This window comes from Lutra lutra, chromosome 13 (genome assembly GCF_902655055.1).
Source record: "Lutra lutra chromosome 13, mLutLut1.2, whole genome shotgun sequence".
Classification (NCBI taxonomy): domain Eukaryota; kingdom Metazoa; phylum Chordata; class Mammalia; order Carnivora; family Mustelidae; genus Lutra; species Lutra lutra.
The window spans coordinates 71,886,737-71,906,501 of NC_062290.1; the positions used below are offsets into that span (position 1 = coordinate 71,886,737).

The window sequence follows — 19,765 nt, forward strand, 5'->3', positions numbered from 1 at the left end:
TGCAATGGCTGGCTGGATCTTCTATGATAGTTAGGAGAGCTATACCCATAAACTTATCTTTTAAAGACTTCCATGTGGCATTCGATTAGGTCACCTGGCATGGACTCAAGAAAATCAGTTACACAGATCTTTCTTTTAACTTTTTACTCAACCACAATTCCATTCTTAGATTACTATACACATGTATACACTGTAATTTTTAAGATAACTTTCTTTTTGAGGCTTTTGTTATGGAATTTTATTTGACACAGAGAGGGAGATCACAAGTGGGCAGAGAGGCAGGCAGAGAGAGGGAGGGAAGCCGGTTCCCCCATGAGCAGAGAGCCCGATGCAGGGCTTGATCCCAGGACCCTGAGATGACGACCTGAGCCGAAGGCAGAAGCTTAACCCACTGAGCCACCCAGGCACCCCTGTTATTGAATTTTAAACAAGGAATCACATACCAATACTTTTTTCCTGAACATACATCTCACTGCAACAAATCTTGTTAATCCATAGATGTTCCTAATTACTTCAATATACTAAAATTCCAAATTACCTTCTTTCCCATAGGTAATATTGTGGGGGGAGGGTAATCCCAAATTTGTATCACAGAAACGGACCGTTACCTGCAGTAATTGTGCCTTATCCTCTACCCTTCATTTCCTTCCACAAAGCTTCAGACAACTAATCTCAAGCACACTCCCACCTCCATATCTTGGCTCACATGAACACTCCTTAAAATACAGGATTCCTTCTCTTTATTCATCGAAAACCTATCATTCAATCCTTCACGGTTTATCTCAAGTGCCACAGCAAAGCACCTAGCCCAGTTCTGATCGTGCTCTTCCAGCGTGCTACAGCAGAAACAACAAGGGATTTACAAGCAGTCTTCAGTTTGAAATCAAGCTCTGCCATTCACTACATGACCACTGGGAATTTACTTAGCCTTGCTAAGCCTGTTTCTTCCTCTGCAAAATGGGCCAAACAATTTAGACTACTGCAGATTTCTTAGAAAGATTAAATGAAACAAACTGGAAACTGCCAAGCACAGTCACCAGCAGATAATAATATTTAATATTTGCTAACAACCATTTTTTTCTCCACAAAGTCTTATTTGACCACCCAATCTTAATGATCATTCTGTCCTAAGGCACAAATAATGAGTATCTACCTTGAGCAAGAAGCAAAGGACCAACCTCTCTGTTCAGGCTACTAGCACCATTAAATACAATCTTCCAGAAAGTTTACTTTCATTGTATGTTTCTCGTTGACCTGTAGATTTAAGCATATTTCAAAAAGAGAAACTGTTCTAAAGAGAAACTCCATTTACACTTCATCAAAGGGAGGCCCCTACCAATGAAGACCTTGCAGAGAGAGGCTCTCCTCTTACCTTGTGTGTTATCCATTCTCTTCCATACTGGTACACGTTGTTAGCTGCAGAATTGAGGGCTCTTTGGACTACTTGAGCCTCAGGAAGCCAACTAATTTAAAATAAAAGAAAGAAAAAATTAAAACTAGTACATTTTTAGTGGATTATGTCAGTAGCTCTTGGAATTCCATATATTTAAACAATCAGTAACTGACAAATTATTAATCAGTCATCACACGAGGATACAAATGAATCCCATGCAGGAATCCTTGACTAACACTTAATTCTACCAACTGAGAGGCTGTTGAAGCTCGCCTTAGCTTTTAGACCCACCTTCCCCACAACCTCCCTTTCATTCTGCTCTGCCTGGTTTCTCTGCCCATACACATCCTGGATCATCTGCCTTATTCAGCACCAGCCTTACTCCAGCATCAGAACTGCTTGGAAACGTGTTAGACATACAAACTCTTGGGCCCAGGTCCAGACCTACTGAAAAAGAAACAGGGCTGGGGCCCAGCAAACAGGACCCTAATGAGCTCTGAAAGTGATTCTCATACACGTTGATCTAAGAACTGAGAAAGAAAAAACTTCTCTTCATGCCATGAGAGACGGCCTCCCTACTATCCTGTTGAGCAGGCTATATCATCTGCCTTAATCAATAACACGTTTCATACGCCCAGTGCTTTCCGAAGGAGAAATATCTTCATGTATTCTTTATTTTTTTTTAAGATCTTATTTATTTGTTTGAGAGAAAGAGAGCACGCACGCAAGCAGGGGGAAGGGCAGAGGGAGAGGGAGAAGCAGACTCCACACCGAGTAGGGAGTCCTGACACAGGACTTGATCCCAGGATCCCGAGATCATGACCTGAGCCAAAGGCAGACCCTTAGCCAACTGAGCCATCCAAGCGCCCCTCATATACTCTTTAAATTGTACCTCAGAGGTACAATTTAAAGAGTACTCTTCAGGTACTCTTTAAGGTACTACTTAAAGATACTCTTTAAATTGTACTTCAGAGAATGTCAACAGATGTTGACATTCACAAAATGAATAGTCCTGATTTCAACTATCCATGAGTGATGCCCAAAGACCCAGGCAAGCAGTAACTAAGAACTTTCCCGAGGCCTAACTATGACACACACTACAAAGCTGGCTTATGGGAAAGAGTCAAGTCAAATGCACAATGTTCTCGACTTACAGCAGTTTTATATCCTTGTAGTACTTTATATAGTAAATTGGAAGTGATAGCTAGCTTGCGTGTGTATTTGTGTAAGAGAGAGAGAAAGATGATCCTAAAAAGAAAGCCAACTGCCACTGACAAAATGTAATGATACCTAGGAAAGCACTTGTTTTCAACCAAAGAAAAAGACTTTTTTTTAGAATTTTAAAGTACATCTGTTTAATATTATAACAATTAATGCAATATCTACCTCAATAATTTCATTTCAATAATAAAAAATGATGGTATAATGATGGTTTAAAGCTGGTTCAATCGCAATTTTAGAGGCTTACTTATCAAGAGTGAAAATAGAAGACTATTAAAAAATAGCTAAAAACGGGGCGCCTGGGTGGCTCAGTGGGTTAAGCCGCTGCCTTCGGCTCAGGTCATGATCTCAGGGTCCTGGGATCGAGTCCCGCATCGGGCTCTCTGCTCAGCAGGGAGCCTGCTTCCTCCTCTCTCTCTCTCTGCTTGCCTCTCTGTCTACTTGTGATCTCTGTCTGTCAAATAAATAAATAAAATCTTTAAAAAAAAAATAGCTAAAAAGGTAACGTGTCATAGTGCTTAATGTTTCTGTAACTGTTGGTAAGGCTTACATCTAAGTTTGATGCAGAATTCTTAATGGCACTGAAATAGTTCTTTTCTCAGCCACATGGTATATACCGGTTCTAGGAGTCTGGAAGAGACTGACTATGGGTACCACCCCTTGTCTTCAGTTGTGACTGTGCAATATCAACAAGGGCACTTTGTATCTTTTCCAGAAGCATGTCTCCTCGATAAACAACATCCTCCAGACATTCTGGATACATTAGAAAGTGCAACTTCAAATTGGTAAGGTTTCAATCTTTAATATTAACCAGTTCTTCCTATACTCCAAATAAAGTATTTCTGAAACTTTTGGCAAATTCTCAAATACTTCTCAGCAAGTTAAGACAAAACTTTAGAGATGATTACAAATGTAATAATCTAAGTATGAAGATATGAACAGGAAATTGAGATCTTTAAATAGAGGTGGGATTTGGGAAAATATTAAGTAGCTTTTAAATTATTCTAGTTCATCAGTGCTTTGAAGGAATATTTTCAATTATCTGGTACGACATTTTATGGAGAAAATTATAACCTCTAGTGTTAAAGTATGAGAATTCACATTAGTATTTGAATAGATCTTTAATGACTAACAAGTGTCTACTAGGCCTGATAAATTACAGAGATGCCTGGGTGGCTCAGCCGGTTAAGCGTCTGCCTTCAGCTCAGGTCATGATCCTGGGGTCCTGGGATGGAGTCCTGTATTGGTTCCTTGCTCAGTAGGAAGCCTGCTTCTCCCTCTGCCTGCCGTTACCCCTGCTTGTGCTCTCTCTCTCTAACCAATAAATAAGTAAAATCTTTAAAAAACAACAACGGGAAGCCTGGGTGGCTCAGTTGGTTGAGCGGCTGCCTTCGGCTCAGGTCATGATTCCGGCATCCTGGGATCGAGTCCCACATCTGGCTCCTTGCTCAGCAGGGAGCCTGCTTCTGCTTCTGCCTCTGCCTGGCATTCTGTCTGCCTGTGCTCGATTGCTCTCTCTCTCTCTGACAAATAAATAGATAAAAAAATATTTAAAAAACAACAACAACAACAAGAGATTATGCTGAGTGAAATAAGTCAAGCAGAGAGAGTCAATTATCATATGGTTTCACTTACTTGTGGATCATAACAAATAACATGGAGGACAAGGGGAGTTAGAGAGGAGAAGGGAGTTGGGGGAAATTGGAAGGGGAGGTGAACCATGAGAGACTATGGACTCTGAAAAACAATCCGAGGGGTTTGAAGGGGCGGGGGGTGGGAGGTTGGGGGAACCAGGTGGTGGGTATTAGAGAGGGCACGGATTGCATGGAGCACTGGGTGTCATGCAAAAACAATGAATACTGTTATGCTGAAAATAAATTAAAAAAAACAACAACAAAAAACAAAACAAAACAAAACTTTACAGAAACAGGTGGCTGGATTTCACCCTGAGCCACAGATTGTCAACCTTGACTCTAAAATGATACAATGTGAGAGCCCTTGGATGACTCAGTCCATTAAGCATTTGACTCAGTTTCAGCTCAGGTCATGATTTCAGGGTAGTGAGATCAAGCCCCACATTGGGCTCCACACTCAGCTGCTAATCTGCTTGGGATTCTCTCCCTACCTATCTCACTCTACCCCTCTTCTAGCTCAGCTCTTTCGCTAAAATAAATAAATCCTAAAAAAAAAGAAAAAAAAAAAAGATACAAGGTAGAAACACTGCTAACTCTGCCACTGGGGGACTATCTCAATTTGCTTAACTTTTGATCCTGATTTCTTATGTATGAAATGGGGACAGTCTCTCCAATCGCCTCAGTCACTGCGAGGAACACAAGACACATGGTAGGTGAAAGTGCTTTGCAAATCATAAACATATTATAAACTACAAATCTCATTTCAAATATAAAGGCATTGACTATAAACTGTTCCCAAAATCTTTTTTTTTTAAAGATTTTATTTATTTATCTGACAGAAATCACAAGTAGGCAGAGAGGCAGGCAGAGAGAGAGGAGGAAGCAGGCTCCCTGCCGAGCAGAGAGCCCGATGTGGGGCTCGATCCCAGGACCCCGAGATCATGACCTGAGCCGAAGGCAGCGGCTTAACCCACTGAGCCACCCAGGCGCCCCCTGTTCCCAAAATCTTATGTCCATCCCTCTCCCACCATCCCCCAAAACATGACATTCTGATGCAAAAATGTCAACATTCATGAAATCTCTCTTCCCAATTAGCTGCATCAATGAAGATCATTTTGTGAAAACAGATACTAAACCTAGGGCATCCATTTCTAATTTTGCCAAAATAACATTCTTACTTTGCCCACTCAGGGTGATTTGCTAGAGTCTCATTAATCAAACTGCTTGTGACTTCAATCATGTGTACACTCTCTTGATGCACCTGTATTACGGACAGGAGAGAAAAGACTCTCAATAAAAAATAAGCCCAATTTAACATTTATTTTTCTACACTGTTATTGGAACAATGATTTTGAGTCAAATAATTACACACTTAGTTCCAATTAATTTAGAAACCTGTACGGAACAGCTGTTATACATGACGTCCTATGACCCTCACTATGGAAAATAACAAATACACACTAGCTCTCTGACTTCAACCTCAACAACTTCAGGAAAAATTACATTAAAAGATATATTCAAATATTTATACCCATACACAAGACAAATAGGTAGATATATTCAGTTCACACATGTTATATGTCTACAGTATACGTAAGCTTTATCAACACTGCATGAGCTTATACAATTAGGATGCGGTGTGAGACATCAAACAAAGAATTTAGTAAAGTTTCAGAGTAAAACAAAACAAAACAAAAAAACCAGCTGAAACTCCATCTCAGAATTTACCTTTCTAAATAACAAACAAAATGAGGAGGACAGAGGTGCCTGGGTGGCTCAGTCAGTTAAGTGACAGACTCTTGATTTTGGCTCAGGTCATGATCTTAGGGTTGGGAGGTCAAGCCCTGTGTCGGGATCCCCACTCAGCGTGGAGTCTGCTTGAGATTCTTTCTCACCCTCTGCCCTCCGCACTCTCTCCCTCTCTAAATTAAGAAAAAAGATGGGGGGGGGGGGGGTAAAAAGAAACAAGCCAGTGCCAGAGAACATGCTCTATATTTTACTATTTTTTAAAAGATTTATTGGAGGGGCACCTGGGTGGCTCAGTGGGTTAAAGCCTCTGCCTTTGGCTCAGGTCAATACCGGGGTCCCGGGATCAAGCCCCGCATCTGGATCTCTGCTCAGCAGGGAGCCTGCTTCCTCCTCTCTCTGCCTGCCTCTCTGCCTACTTGTGATATTTGTTTGTCAAATAAATAAATAAAGTCTTTAAAAAAATAAAAAAGGTTTATTGGAGAAAGAGAGAATGAGCAGGGGAAGGGGCAGAGGGAGAAGCCAATTTCCCATAGAGCAGGGAGCCTGACTTGGGCCTTACTTCCCGAGATCGTGACCTGAGCTGAAGGCAGCCACTTAATGGACTGAGCCACCCAGGTGCCCCTATATTTTACTATTTTTAAATGAGGCATATTGAGCATATGGTTTGTCTTGCTATTCCATGTTTACTTGAAAGAACATGATTCTGCTGTTGTCACTTCACATTGGCCGATAGTGTTTTTCAAGATTTTTATATTCTTATGAATTTGCATCTACTTATTCTCTCAATTACTGCAAGAGGAGTATTACTGAATCCCTAACTATTTCTCCTTTTAATTCTGAATATTTTGCTTCATGTATTTTAGAGCTCTATTGTTAGGAACATACACACTTAAAATCGGTATATCCTACTGCAGTATTACCCCATCATTATGGAAAGACCTCATTTCTTATTGGTCTTCAGTAATATTTAACTACATTGTCTGATATTAATATAATTTATAACTCTTTTTTTTTTAATTTATTTGACACAGAGAGAGAGAGCACAAGCAGGCTGAGAGGCAGGCAGAGAGAGGGAGAAGCAGGCTCCCCGCTGAGCAGAGAGCCCGATGCAGAGCTCGATCCCAGGACCCTGAGATCATGACCTGAGCCGAAGGCAGAGGCCTAACCCACTGAGCCACCCAGGCACCCCTATAATTTATAACTCTTATGTTTACCATTTGTATGGTATATCTTTTTTTCATCCTTTCACTATCCGTCTTTTTATGGCTTTGAATTTCAAGGGTAAACCACTTATAGATACCATTTGCTAGAACTTGCTACTTTATATCCAGACTGAAAATCTCTGCCATTTGATTATTTAATTGCCTCATATTTAATATAGCCACTGACATGACTGGATTTAGGTCTGCCATTTTCCTATCTGCTTTCTGTTTCATCCCTATTCTTTCACTGCCTTCTGTGTAAAGCATTATATTTTTAGTATAGCATTTTAGTTTCTCTAAAATTTAATGGTTGCTATTTGTCTTAAGCCAACCACATCTTTTACATAAACCACCTCAAGTTATACTGACTTACTTCCAATTAAATATAAGAACTTCATACCAGGGTAATTCTGTTTCCCACTTTTCTTTTTGTGCTATGGTTACACATATAGTTCATATATGTGCATTATGAACTCTACAATACAGTATTTTTTACTTTTTTACTTTTCTTTAAATAGTCCTGTTGTTTAAATAAACTGACAAGGAAGGGAATGTAATTTTTATATATATCCACATATTTACCAAGTGCTTTTCATTCTTCCCTTTGGATACAAGTTATTTCTGGAGTCATTTCTGTTCAGTCTGAAGGAATTCCTTTAGCATTCCTTATACTGTGGGTCTGCTATTAACTAATTCTCAGTTTTGGTTATCCAGAAATACTTTTATTGTGCTCTTACTTTCAAAAAATAGTTTCGGAGGGACACCTGGTTGGCTCAGTCAGTTAAGTGTCCACCTTCCGCTCAGGTTATGATCCCAGCATCTTGGGATCAAGTCCCACATCAGGCTCCCTGTTCTCTCACTCTCGTGTGTGCATGCTCTAAGAAATAGATAAAATCTTAAAAAAAAAAAAAAAAAAAAAAAAGAACATTTTCAGTGAATATAAAATTCTTGGCTGACTAGTTGTTTTCTTCCCAAGGCTAAATATGTCATTACAATGTCATGTGGTGTTCACTGTTTATTATGAGAAGTCAGTTGTTACTTGTTTTATTGTTCTCCTGTGTGTGATGTGTAATTTTTCTCTTGCTTCCTTCAAGATTTTTTTTTATCTTTTTGGCTTCCAGTAGTTGGACTATGATTGGTGTCCAGGTTTTGTTGTATATGTATTTATTCCACTCAGCATTTGTTGAGTTCTTGGCTATTTTATTGTTCTTCACCAAACTTGACAAGTTTTTGACCATTATTTCTGCAAATATTTTTTTCCACTCTTCTCTTTCTCCTTTCACTTTCTGGGATGCCAATTACATATCTGTTAGAATCTTTGCTATCACCTTACAAATCTTTGAGTCTTTCCTCATCCACTATCTTAAAAATATTTTGTTTATCAGATTGGAAACCTTCTATTGATCTTTCTTCAAATTCATTCTCCCCCCCACCCCGGATCCCAAATCTGCTGTTGAGCCTATCTAGTAAATTTTTCTTGTTATTGCTCTCTTCAGCTCTAGGATTTCTAGTTAGTTCTGTTTTATAGTCTCCATTTCTCTGCTGAGCATCTGCATTTATTTATAAATTATTAGCATACTTTCCTTTAATTTTTGAACATATTTATTATAGCTGCTAAATCCAACATCTGCACTACTTAAGTATCCCTTCCTTTGACTGCTTTTTCCCCCCCTCTAAGTCACACTTATCTGTTTCTTTTATGTCTAGTAATTTCTAGTTAAAAAAATTTTTTTAAAAAATGTGTTATAGCAACTCTGGATTTTGTTTTGTTCTTCTGAGAGCTGTTATTGTTTCAGTAAGCAATTAACTTATCTGTAGTGAAACTGCAAATCTGCCCTCCCTGTCACTGATGTTTCTGCTCAGTGTTTTTTATTTTATTATTATTTTTTAAAGCCTAAAGCCTTCCCCTGAGCCTGCATAGTTTAGCAGTCAGCAAATGATTTTGGCAAAAATCATGCCCACAATAGGAATCTTCATTCTCTGCAGCCTAAGATGTGTAAATTGAGAAATGCAATCAAAGGCACAACCAATTTGCAAATTCCCCAAGCTTTCAAAGTGCACAGGGCTCCTTGGAGTCTCCCAGATACCAGTTTAGGATGTATGGTTTATTAATCTTCTTATAATTAAGCCCTTCATGGTTCTCTTGCTTCCAGAATCTCTCCCTTTAATTTATAGTTGCTCTCTTGCCAGCCCCAGACCAAGTCTACTACCTCCCACAGGAAAAGCTGCAGGTTTCTGTTGCCCAAGCTAGGCAGAATGAGAAAAACTCCAAGCACAAAAGCCACAAACTACCTGTTTTACCAGCTTCAGTAACAGTTTTTCATGAGGAAATACTCCTCAAATTGCCTAACTGATGGTTTTTCAATGCCCTCATACATTGCTTTTAATAACTTTTTAAAATATTTTATTTATTTGAAAGAAAGACAGAAAGAGCATGGGTAGGAGGATGGGCAAGGGGAAAGGAAGAAGCAGACTCCCTGCTCGGCAGGGAGCCCAACACAGGGCTCAATCCCAGAACCCTAGGATCATGAACTGAGTTGTCAGACATTTAACTGACTGAGCCACCCAGGCTTCCCAGTATTTTTAATAATTTTATGCTGTTTTGCTCTTGCTTTCTGTGGGAAGGAATTATTTGACATCCTTGCCCTGTTATTATCCAAAGATGAAGCCTAAAAGGAATTCTGACAGACTGGATGTGGATAACAAAAGGAAAGAATGTAGTCAAGGACGACTCAGAAGCTTTTCACCTAAGCAAGTAGAATGGACTGGTCATTTACGCCAAAATACTTAGACTTTCAGGAGGAGAACACACAAGCAAGGGAAGAGCTGAAATTCAGTTTTTGATATGTTATATTTGAGATGGCTATTAGACATTCAAGTGGATACTCTCACGGTGTTAGAGAATCCCATTATTGGCTGGGAGAATAAACTAGATAACCAATAAGTTTCCTTCAAAAGCTCAGTTTGCATAAGTCCTAGACCACCTAGATAATACATGTTATCCAAGTTCAGGAAAGCAAAAGCTCACTGAAGCATGGGTTGAGCAAAAAAAAAAGGATATGAAAAATGAATAGAATTGACATGAGCAGGGGAGCCTGCATGGCTCAGTCAGTTAAGCATCTGCCTTGGGCTCGGGCCATGATCCTGGGGTCCTGGGATCGAGCCCCTTGTTGGGCTCCCGGCTCTCCAGGGAGTCTGCTTCTTCCTCCCCCTGTTCTTGTGTTTTTGCTTGCTCTCTCTCTCTCTCCCTCTCAAATAAATAAATAAAATCTAAAAAAAAAAAAAAAAAAGAATTGACATGAGCAGTCAAGAAGACCCTCTGCAAAGAAGCAAAGAAAGGAAAGTGAAATGGAAGAGCGGGAGAGAAGAAAAAGAAAAATGGAAGCTCATACTGTTATAAGGTTTCTCTAAGAACTAGAATAGAAGGTAAGAATGTATAATTGCAGGTTTAGGCAAAATGTAGCAAAAACAAAAAAAGGTCTCTAAACAAGTCTGTACAGTTTATATAAGTGACTATACATGATCAGTATCCAGAAAACAGGTAAGAATTACATAAAAACTGAAACAGAGATATGGAGAGAGCAAGTTATTACGAGCTGAGACTGAGGACATACTGAGCCTAAAAATAACTAAGAATAGGACTTCCAAGTAGAGATTCATATAACAGGAAACAATGCAATCCCTCAGTAAATTCTGCGTTATCAGATTATCTATTGATAACATATCTCTACAGCACTATATGAAAATTTTTCATATCCATGATTTCACATAAACTTCACACTTCCTGGAAAGTAACATATCAAAACCTAGGATGACAAGTTCAGGGGACTTCAGATAAAGATAAAATAAAATAAAATAAAATAAAAATTTATTGTAAAAGTCAAGAAGATACATCACTATAGAGAAAATTCCAGCTGCACTTTAGAGATTTTTTTTTTTTAAACAAAGAAGGGTGTTAAAATCTGAATGTCTGTATCCTCCCAAAATTCTTATGTTCAAATCCAAACCTCCAATATGATGGTTAAGAGACAGGGCCTTAGGAAGTAATTAGTTCACCAGGATGGAAGCCCTCATTATGGTATCAGTGTTGTTATAAGAAAAGACACAAGAGAGGTGACTTTTCTCTCCCCCATGTGAGGATACAAGAAGAAAACGGTCATTTCTAAACCAGACAGAGTGCCTTTTACCAAGAACTTGACTGTGATGGCACCTTGATCTGAGACTCCCCAACTTCAGAACTGTGACAAATAAATGTTTGTTGTTTAAGCCTCCCAGTGTATAGTATTCTGTTACAGCAGTCCAAACTAAGAAGAGAAATACCTGGAAGTGTAAGCTAGAAGGACCTAGAAATTGAGATATAAAGATTCTATGGTATATTAGAGAAAGACCAAGGGGACAAGAAGGGAAGGAGCTAATCAAGAAATTCTGATCTAGTAAACAAGGAACTAACTAGATTAGGACTCATGAGACCAGATCACAGTTCTCCCATTTAAAAGAAGCCATTTATTCTTCACTATCTGTGATCATTTCTTCTGTGATCACTTCTGAGGATTTTGCTAAAAACAAAATAAAAATGCACATAAAAAAATTAAAAGTAGACAAATTCATGGCAAAACCAATAATGCAAAAATCTAAATAATTTGTTATATATATTTATAAGCAAAGGAAGCTTTCCATGCCAGCTTCTGCCAGCTTCTTGTACATACTACAGTTTTTTAAGTAGGCTCCACTCCCAGTATGGAGCCCAGTTTTGGGCTTGAACTCACAACCCTGAGATCAAGACCTGAGGTTATATCAAGAGTCAGATTTCTAACCAACTAAGCCACCCATGCACCCCTGCATACTAAAATTCCAACAAGAGTTTATTAATGGCAATAGTAACTGTCATACTCTACCTTTGCAGTCAGGAGTAGAGCTAACAGAAGAGTTCCTATTACTAACAAAAATATGATGAAAATGCTTATTATTTTGTCTAACATCTTCTCCAACCAGATGATCATCTGCATAGAAAGGAAAAAGAGAATTACTTATCTTCTGAGCATAACTTAATAAAAATGCATATATATCCAAATATTATTAAGACAAAATAGGATATTCAGCATTGCAAATCAAACTACGGCATAACGATTAAAGCAGCGAAAGCTGTAAGCAAGTTCAGAAAATTAACTAATAGCATTAATTACTGTTGTTATATAAAAAGTTTATTATTGTCCTATCTAAGAAAGGCAGTCAATTTGAACATATTTATGTTTGAATTCTCACACAATGGTATATTTACATTTCAAGTTGTAATTTATAATCTGGTAAATATTCGAAATGAAATAAAATATTTAAACGAAGTAATGATAGTACATTAGCTGACCTCAAATCTCCTGGAATTTTACTATCAATTAGCAAATATATAGCTTTAGAAAAAATATGTCTTACAAAATAGGTATTCCCTAAATTATACAAATAAAATAGGAGCAAATTAAAATAGGAATTACATTCAAAATATTTTTTCCCTTTGATGCCACTAAGGTTACAAAAACAGTAACAATAAGAATCTAAGGTGAAGGTAATGATAATATCAATTTCAGAATACTACCCTACGGGCAGGAGGTCAGCAGGTAGATGCACAATTAGAAGGGATACAAAATGGGCTTTAATTATACAGGGAATGTTTTATCAAGCTGGAGGACAGACTCACTGATGTTCTTTACATATTTTTATATATGAAATATTTCATAACAAAATACTTTTTAAAATCTGACATTCCACTTGAAATATCCATTCTTTTTAAAACATAAGCTCTAGGACAAATTGACTGTAAATAAAGAATAATCATTACTATAATGGTTATTCCTTAATCAATAAATTCCTTAATCAATTCCTTAATCAATAAAATTACAGCTCTCCCTAAATGCTATATTTTGAGTATAACTTCTCTCATCTTTCACAATCACAAATAACCTTACATTTTAAAAAAATTTTGTTTTCAGAATATATAATAATTATGACAGATTTCTACAATTCCTCCCATGCAAAGCTACCATGTAACATTTCAAAAATAAAATCAACTAGACTGATGACTACTGAAACACCGCATTGTACCCCTCAACCCCTACTTAAGCTACAGCATTGCTGAATAAGTTAGTCTTAATTTAAATCTGAATTATGCCTCCAGTGAGTTAAACACACAAGAGCAAAGAATGGTGGTTAAAAACAAAACATGACTTCTAAAATATTTTCCATTCCATGCTATAAGCTTGCATCCCTTTATCTTTCATGAAAGATACTATCACTGAGAGATCAACGCTGCAGTGAACTCAAAGATAAAAAGTTCATCTTTTATCTCGACAATTATAGCTTCAAACAGAAGAGTTAATTTTCAGTGCATGCCACCAAAGCATCAAAGACAAAGATTAAAAAAAGTAGTATCAAGTTTCTAAGATATGGAAGGTCAGATGTCATATTTTGAATGTATGTTCTAAACGCAATTGAAACTTTCCAGTTGTACAATCAGAAACCAACTCTTAAATAGTTCTTAAGACAGTTTCCTGAAGAAAGAGCTACTATTCTTCTTCTTTGTAGTTCCCAAGCCTGACAGTGCGTGGCACATGGTAAAAGCTCAAATATATATTTGAACAGGCAAACATAAATAACTTCAGAATTAAGACCAGATTTGTATTCATAAATTATAATTTCTAAAAATAACTTGGGAACCCTAATATTCTAAAAAATGACTATTCTGAAATATGTTTTTAAAATGTAAATGATGGGCGCCTGGGTGGCTCAGTGGGTTAAGCCGCTGCCTTGGGCTCAGGTCATGATCTCAGGGTCCTGGGATCGAGTCCCGCATCGGGCTCTCTGCTCAGCAGGGAGCCTGCTTCCTCCTCTCTCTCTCTGCTTGCCTCTCTGTCTACTTGTGATCTCTCTCTGTCAAATAAATAAAAAAAAAACAAAAACAAAAAAAAAAAACCTCAGTGTCCTGAGGTTAAAAAAAAATAAAAATAAAATGTAAATGATGATTTAGAAAATGTATCTAAATTTAAGTGTGGGTATTTCTAACATATAAAACATGGAATTCACAAATACATTATGTAAACCAACATTACAAAATCAAACTTTATGTTTTTAAACCAGGGTAGAATTTTCCTATCAGAAGCCATATACCTAAGGGTTAGAAAAAATCCACACTAAGAGATAAAGTGATAAGATAAAATTCTGTATTCAGGGCTAACAGTAAGGGTTAGAGGTTTCATTCAAAATTTAAAACAAATAGAACTATTTAAGATGCTCAATATATAAACTAAAAAGATGGGGAGGGGGATCCAGTCCCACTATCTCTGGTTAAGTAACGGTGAAAAAACAGGACAAAAATGGAGACAGGTAAAGAGAGAGAGAAGAGTGGGAAAGAGATGGGGGAAGAGTTACCAAAGAATAAAGGGAGGGTTTTGTTGTTGTTGTTTTAAAGGTCAAAACAGGAGAAAAAAGTGTGTGGCTGGGGGAAACTGGTGCACAGAACAAAGGACCAATCAATAAAGAGGAAATAACAAAAGTGGACAGAAAACTTAGATGGAGGAAAAGAACCCCCAGAAAAAGGTGAATGGAACAAGACTCTCGAGGAAACAGAAACTCAGACAAAGAAAGAGAAACACAGGGGCGCCTGGGTGGCTCAGTCAGTTAAGCATCTGCCTTTAGCTCGGGTCATGATCCCGGGGTGTTAGGATCGAGCTCCACATCAGGCTCCTTGCTCAGCCGGAGAGAGTCTGCTTCTCCCTCTGCCCCTGCTCTCTCTGTGTCTCACTCTCTCTGTCTCTCACTCTCTCTCTCTCTAATGAATGAAATCTTTAAGGAAAAAAAAAAAAAAAGAAAGAAAGAGAGAGAGACACATGGACAGAAGAAGCAATAGAGAAGCAGAAGGGAATGGAGGAGAGAATTCCTAAAGAAATGCCGAAGGCACTGTTGGAGGAGACCGATCCTGTGCTATGTTCAGCTTTGGGCAGCAGAATCCACACTACCTGTCATCACTGCCATCCGCTGTCATTACCGCCTACCCATAGAAGTCACACTGTCTCTGGTGATCTCCCCAGCCTTCCTTGCTCTGAGAAATTATTTTAGTTATTAAACTTTACTTTCTTAAAGGGGAAGGAGAGTCATTTCAAAATGACATTCTGAATGTTTCCAGTGTGAAGGAAGGGCATGCATTTTTTCAAAATTTAGACAGGTCAGTAAATGTATGGTTATACTGCAAAACTTTGAAACTTCTAAATTGGCTTTGTGTATAGGAAGCTATTAAGAAAGTTATCATTCCACGACTGAGTTTTCTATTCATTATTCTGGGTCTGTAGGCTTTCTTTTCTTTTATTTTTTTAACCAAATTCTAGTTGAGTCTTAGTGCAAATAACCAACACTAAAAAATAAAACAAGCCTTGAGAAATAGGCTCTGTCTCAATTAACCACAGATATGTTCTCTCTCACCCTCCCTTCCCTTGAATTAGTTTCCTAGTTCACTCCACTTAAAGCTGAAACGCCAAATACCCAAGCTGCAAATTTTCTAACCTTGGATATAATGTAATAAAATAGACCTCAACTTATTTATGTGCTTTCCTGGAATAGACAGTCCCAGAACTTACAGCAGTCACTCCCGCTCTCCACCGATGCTTTACCTATACTATATGGAATCATCAGAGAAAGGAAACCTTCACGTGATCTCTTAGGAATCTTTTAAACCTGAGTCACAACTGGTTAGCTATGAAATAGGCTCTTAAATTAGGTGTTCTAACTCAGGCAGTCACCGAAGGTTAAATCAAATTGCACCTAATGACTTTAGTTCTCCTTTCTCTCATCCCTTGAGGACAATTTCATTTCAACATACACAAGTTGGAGAAGTGTATAAAACCACCTACTTTGATCAAAATAAGAAAATGTGACTTTTGTTTGCAGCACTATTATTTGCCAAGGATTGAACTCATTTACTCATGTTAGTTTTGCAGGGAATGGAGGTATAGACAACAGCATGTATGTTGGTAGGAGCAGGGCAGTGGCCAATAAGTGTATGCATGTGTGCATGTATTTTACACACTGTTTATTTTCAATCCAAAGTTCAGAAGTTTAAGGCAAGTCAAGTCACCCCTTTCTACTTCTTCAAAAGAAAGAAGAAAACCTTAATCTCTATACTAAAAGTGTCACCTTGGTCTATTTCTATGAAGTACCACATTCATCTTAAGGTCTTCTATGATATCTCCACTGAAAATTTAAGGTTTTGTTGTATCTAAACATGATACACATAAATGTCATCTCTTGCATCTGTCTCAGGGATTTGATGAATCTAAGTCTACAGTTACTATATATAGGCTACATGTCACAAGTACAGCACTCCTAATTTATCTGGATTAGCCTTTATTGAAGTTATTAAAAATGTACCTATTTCATGCAAATCATGCGAAGCATTCACTATACATACAATGTCATACCTTGGGAAATACATGAAATTAAAGGTCACAGGACATGACCACAATCTTTTATAAGTTAAAAATGAAATTCTAGAAGAGTAGCTATTAAAAAAAAAAAAAAAGACACTATATAAAATTACCAGCCAAGTGAATCAAGTATTTCACAGATCTTTTTCAAAAATTCCTGCGTCATTTATAAAATAAGTAGCAATAAAAAGTTCTCTTTCCGGGGTGCCTGGGTGGTTCAGTTGGTTAAGCATCTGCCTTTGGCTCAGGTCTTATTCCCTGGGTCCTGGGATCCAGCCCTGGTTTCCTGCTCAAAAGGGAGACTGCTTCTCCCTCTCTCTCTCTGCCCCTTCCCCCCGCTCATTCTCTCTCTCTCTCTCTCAAATAAATAAATAAATAAAATCTATTACAAAAAAGTTCTTGTTCCTTTTCGATAAGTATGAGCTCTCACACATCAAAGAAGACTAGAGTAGGGCCACATTACAGAGCTGAAAAGGAATGGCAATCACTCACTGTAGACAAAAGGACTGTAAGACAGAACTTCTGACACACACCTGGGCAAGGAGATAGTAACCATCTATCCTAAATAAATAGCTTTGGGTGTTTAGCAAATTGGACTGTGAAGTACCAATGATTCACGACCTTCCATAGCTTATTAATTTGAACTTTAAAAGCAAAAACTAATTTTGACATATGGACAGAAACAGAAAGAAAATGGAGAGGTGGGGGAAGTTACAGAATTCAGTAATAAAACCCAACATCCATGTGTTCATTTACCTTCTTATTTAGCCAGTGCCAGAGCTTGAGGGTAGGGGTAAGGTAAGAAAGAGAAGATAAGAACAGTGGAATATCATTAGAGAATGCAATAATAGTATGAAAAGAAAAGAAAGTCACTGAGAGTATGAGGAGGAGATAATCCCAGACCAAAAAAACAAAACAAAACAAAAACTGGGAAAATAACTGTAATGCATTAACAAAGCTTTAAAATCAACTGTACATAGTATTCGTTTAAGATATACAATGACTGGAATAACCACAAGCTTTTTTGGCAATTGCACAATTAAAAATACATGCTTGTCTGCTTAAGTAGTCACACCAAATTCCAAAGATCAGAATAATAATTAAAATTCTTTCTCATAACAGGTACCAAAAGGATTTTGTGTCCCTTTATAAATTAATTCACGTTCAAATACTATGTGTTCACTGAACTTTGTGGCTGTAGCTTTATAGTACAAGTCATTTCACATTTTTAAACAGTAAAACACTTCCATGCTCATTTGGAACAGTGAACACTCGGCCAAAGAGCAGATGGAACCAACATTCTGTTAATATTTGGTGTACCTCCTTCCATCTCAATTTTTGAAGCACTTATCTTTCTACTTATGTAACATCCTTTCATATAAACGTTACCTCATCAAAACACCTCACAATATTTAACGCTATATAACTAACACTAGTTAGTGGACACATGATATAAAAATCACTAAACACAGGATTGAAGGCATTATTAGTGATATAAAAAATATATGGGGCACCTGGGTGGCTCAGTGGGTTGAGCCACTGCCTTCGGCTCAGGTCATGATCCCAGGTCCTGGGTTCGAGCCCCACATCGGGCTTTCTGCTCAGCAGGGAGCCTGCTTCCTCCTCTCTCTCTGCCTGCCTCTCTGCCTACTTGTGATTTCTCTCTGTAAATAAATAAATAAAATCTTTAAAAAATATATATATAAAAGCTAGGGGCGCCTGGGTGGCTCAGTGGGTTAAGCCGCTGCCTTCGGCTCAGGTCATGATCCCAGGTCCTGGGTTCGAGCCCCACATCGGGCTTTCTGCTCAGCAGGGAGCCTGCTTCCTCCTCTCTCTCTGCCTGCCTCTCTGCCTACTTGTGATTTCTCTCTGTCAAATAAATAAATAAATAACTTAAAATATATATATATATAAAAGCTAAAAAGCTCAATTTTATCAGGGTAACTGTAAGCACTCTTTGCAGAGTTTTTACTAAAAGTATACCCAGTGCATGTTTAAAACTACACTTCAATCAATCTCCTGTAGAGGTATAGTTTCAAAAACACTAGTCTCATCAATCGAAATTTAAAAGAAACATGAAAAATAGATTTATTCCCCAAAGCAGCAACCCCTACATATTATTATACTAGATAAAACATCATTATGGCATCGATTATTACTAGACAAATATTCAGTTTGCAGTAGTCATTTATTTTGATATGTTTTATTATTATAGCCAAAAATGATAGTTTTATTTATTTTACTGTCCCTCTTAAGAACAAGTTGGCATACAAATTTGAATAAAAAATGACAATTTTAAAAGGCTACTCCATCACAAACACTGTTGATACCTGCAGAACTTCAACTGACACAACTCTCGAGTTGTCCTAAGTGAAGGGTTCCAAATACAAATACGTGGGACTCTGAAAACAAGAGTTAGTGTCCATCCCTTCTGATAGTGGTAAGGCTGTCAGAAGTTCACTGAAATAAGAGTCGTCCTCTTTAAACAGTCTGCAGGATTAATCTGCTCTAGTAAAACAAAGCTTCACCCCAATACCAGGAAGATGTGATAAATATGTTAAAATCTGTGGGAAATCTTAGACTTTTTCATATTTAAAAAGTTGAAAAAAGAATACAAATAGGCAAATCACAAAATAAAAATATAAATAAGCCAATAGGCAAACTCATTTTTAAAATTTTTAAATTTCAAACTAAAACAACACTCATACTTCTTTTTATGAAACTGAAAAATACTTTTTTGTTATAATATCTAGTAATGGCAAGAGCTCAGAAAATGGGCACTGCCCTATGTTACACTGATGGGAACTAAAACTGGCAAACTTTCTGGAAGACAGAAAGGCAATACGTAAGAAAACATATCCCCGTGGGGAGCCTGGGTGGCTCAGTCAGTTAAACTTGCGACCCTTGGGGCACCTGGGTGGCTCGGTGGCTCAGTCATTAAGCGTCTGCCTTCGGCTCAGGTCATGATCTCAGATTCCTGGGATGGAGCCCCACATCAGGCTCCCTGCTCAGCAGGGAGTCTGCTTCTCCTTCTGTCTCTGGCCCTCCCTCCTCTCCTCTGCTCATGCTCGAACTCTCTCTCTTTCTCTCTCTCTCTCCCTC

At 37.9% G+C, this 19,765-nt stretch overlaps 1 protein-coding gene across 5 annotated transcripts in view; it reads right to left on the minus strand.

Annotated features, from left to right (window-relative positions):
* TMEM245 (transmembrane protein 245) overlaps window positions 1-19,765 on the minus strand; it is a 96,582-nt gene that overhangs the window by 41,984 nt on the left and 34,833 nt on the right. For 3 of the 5 annotated variants that reach the window (XM_047699096.1, XM_047699098.1, XM_047699094.1), the window contains 4 exons: window positions 17,420-17,443; window positions 12,095-12,199; window positions 5,427-5,509; window positions 1,373-1,463 (listed from right to left, as the gene is read on the minus strand). In XM_047699096.1, coding sequence (XP_047555052.1) covers window positions 1,373-1,463; window positions 5,427-5,509; window positions 12,095-12,199; window positions 17,420-17,443 — 303 coding nt within the window. The remainder of the gene's footprint in view (window positions 1-1,372; window positions 1,464-5,426; window positions 5,510-12,094; window positions 12,200-17,419; window positions 17,444-19,765) is intronic. The other 2 variants (XM_047699095.1, XM_047699097.1) reach the window with 2 other exon arrangements.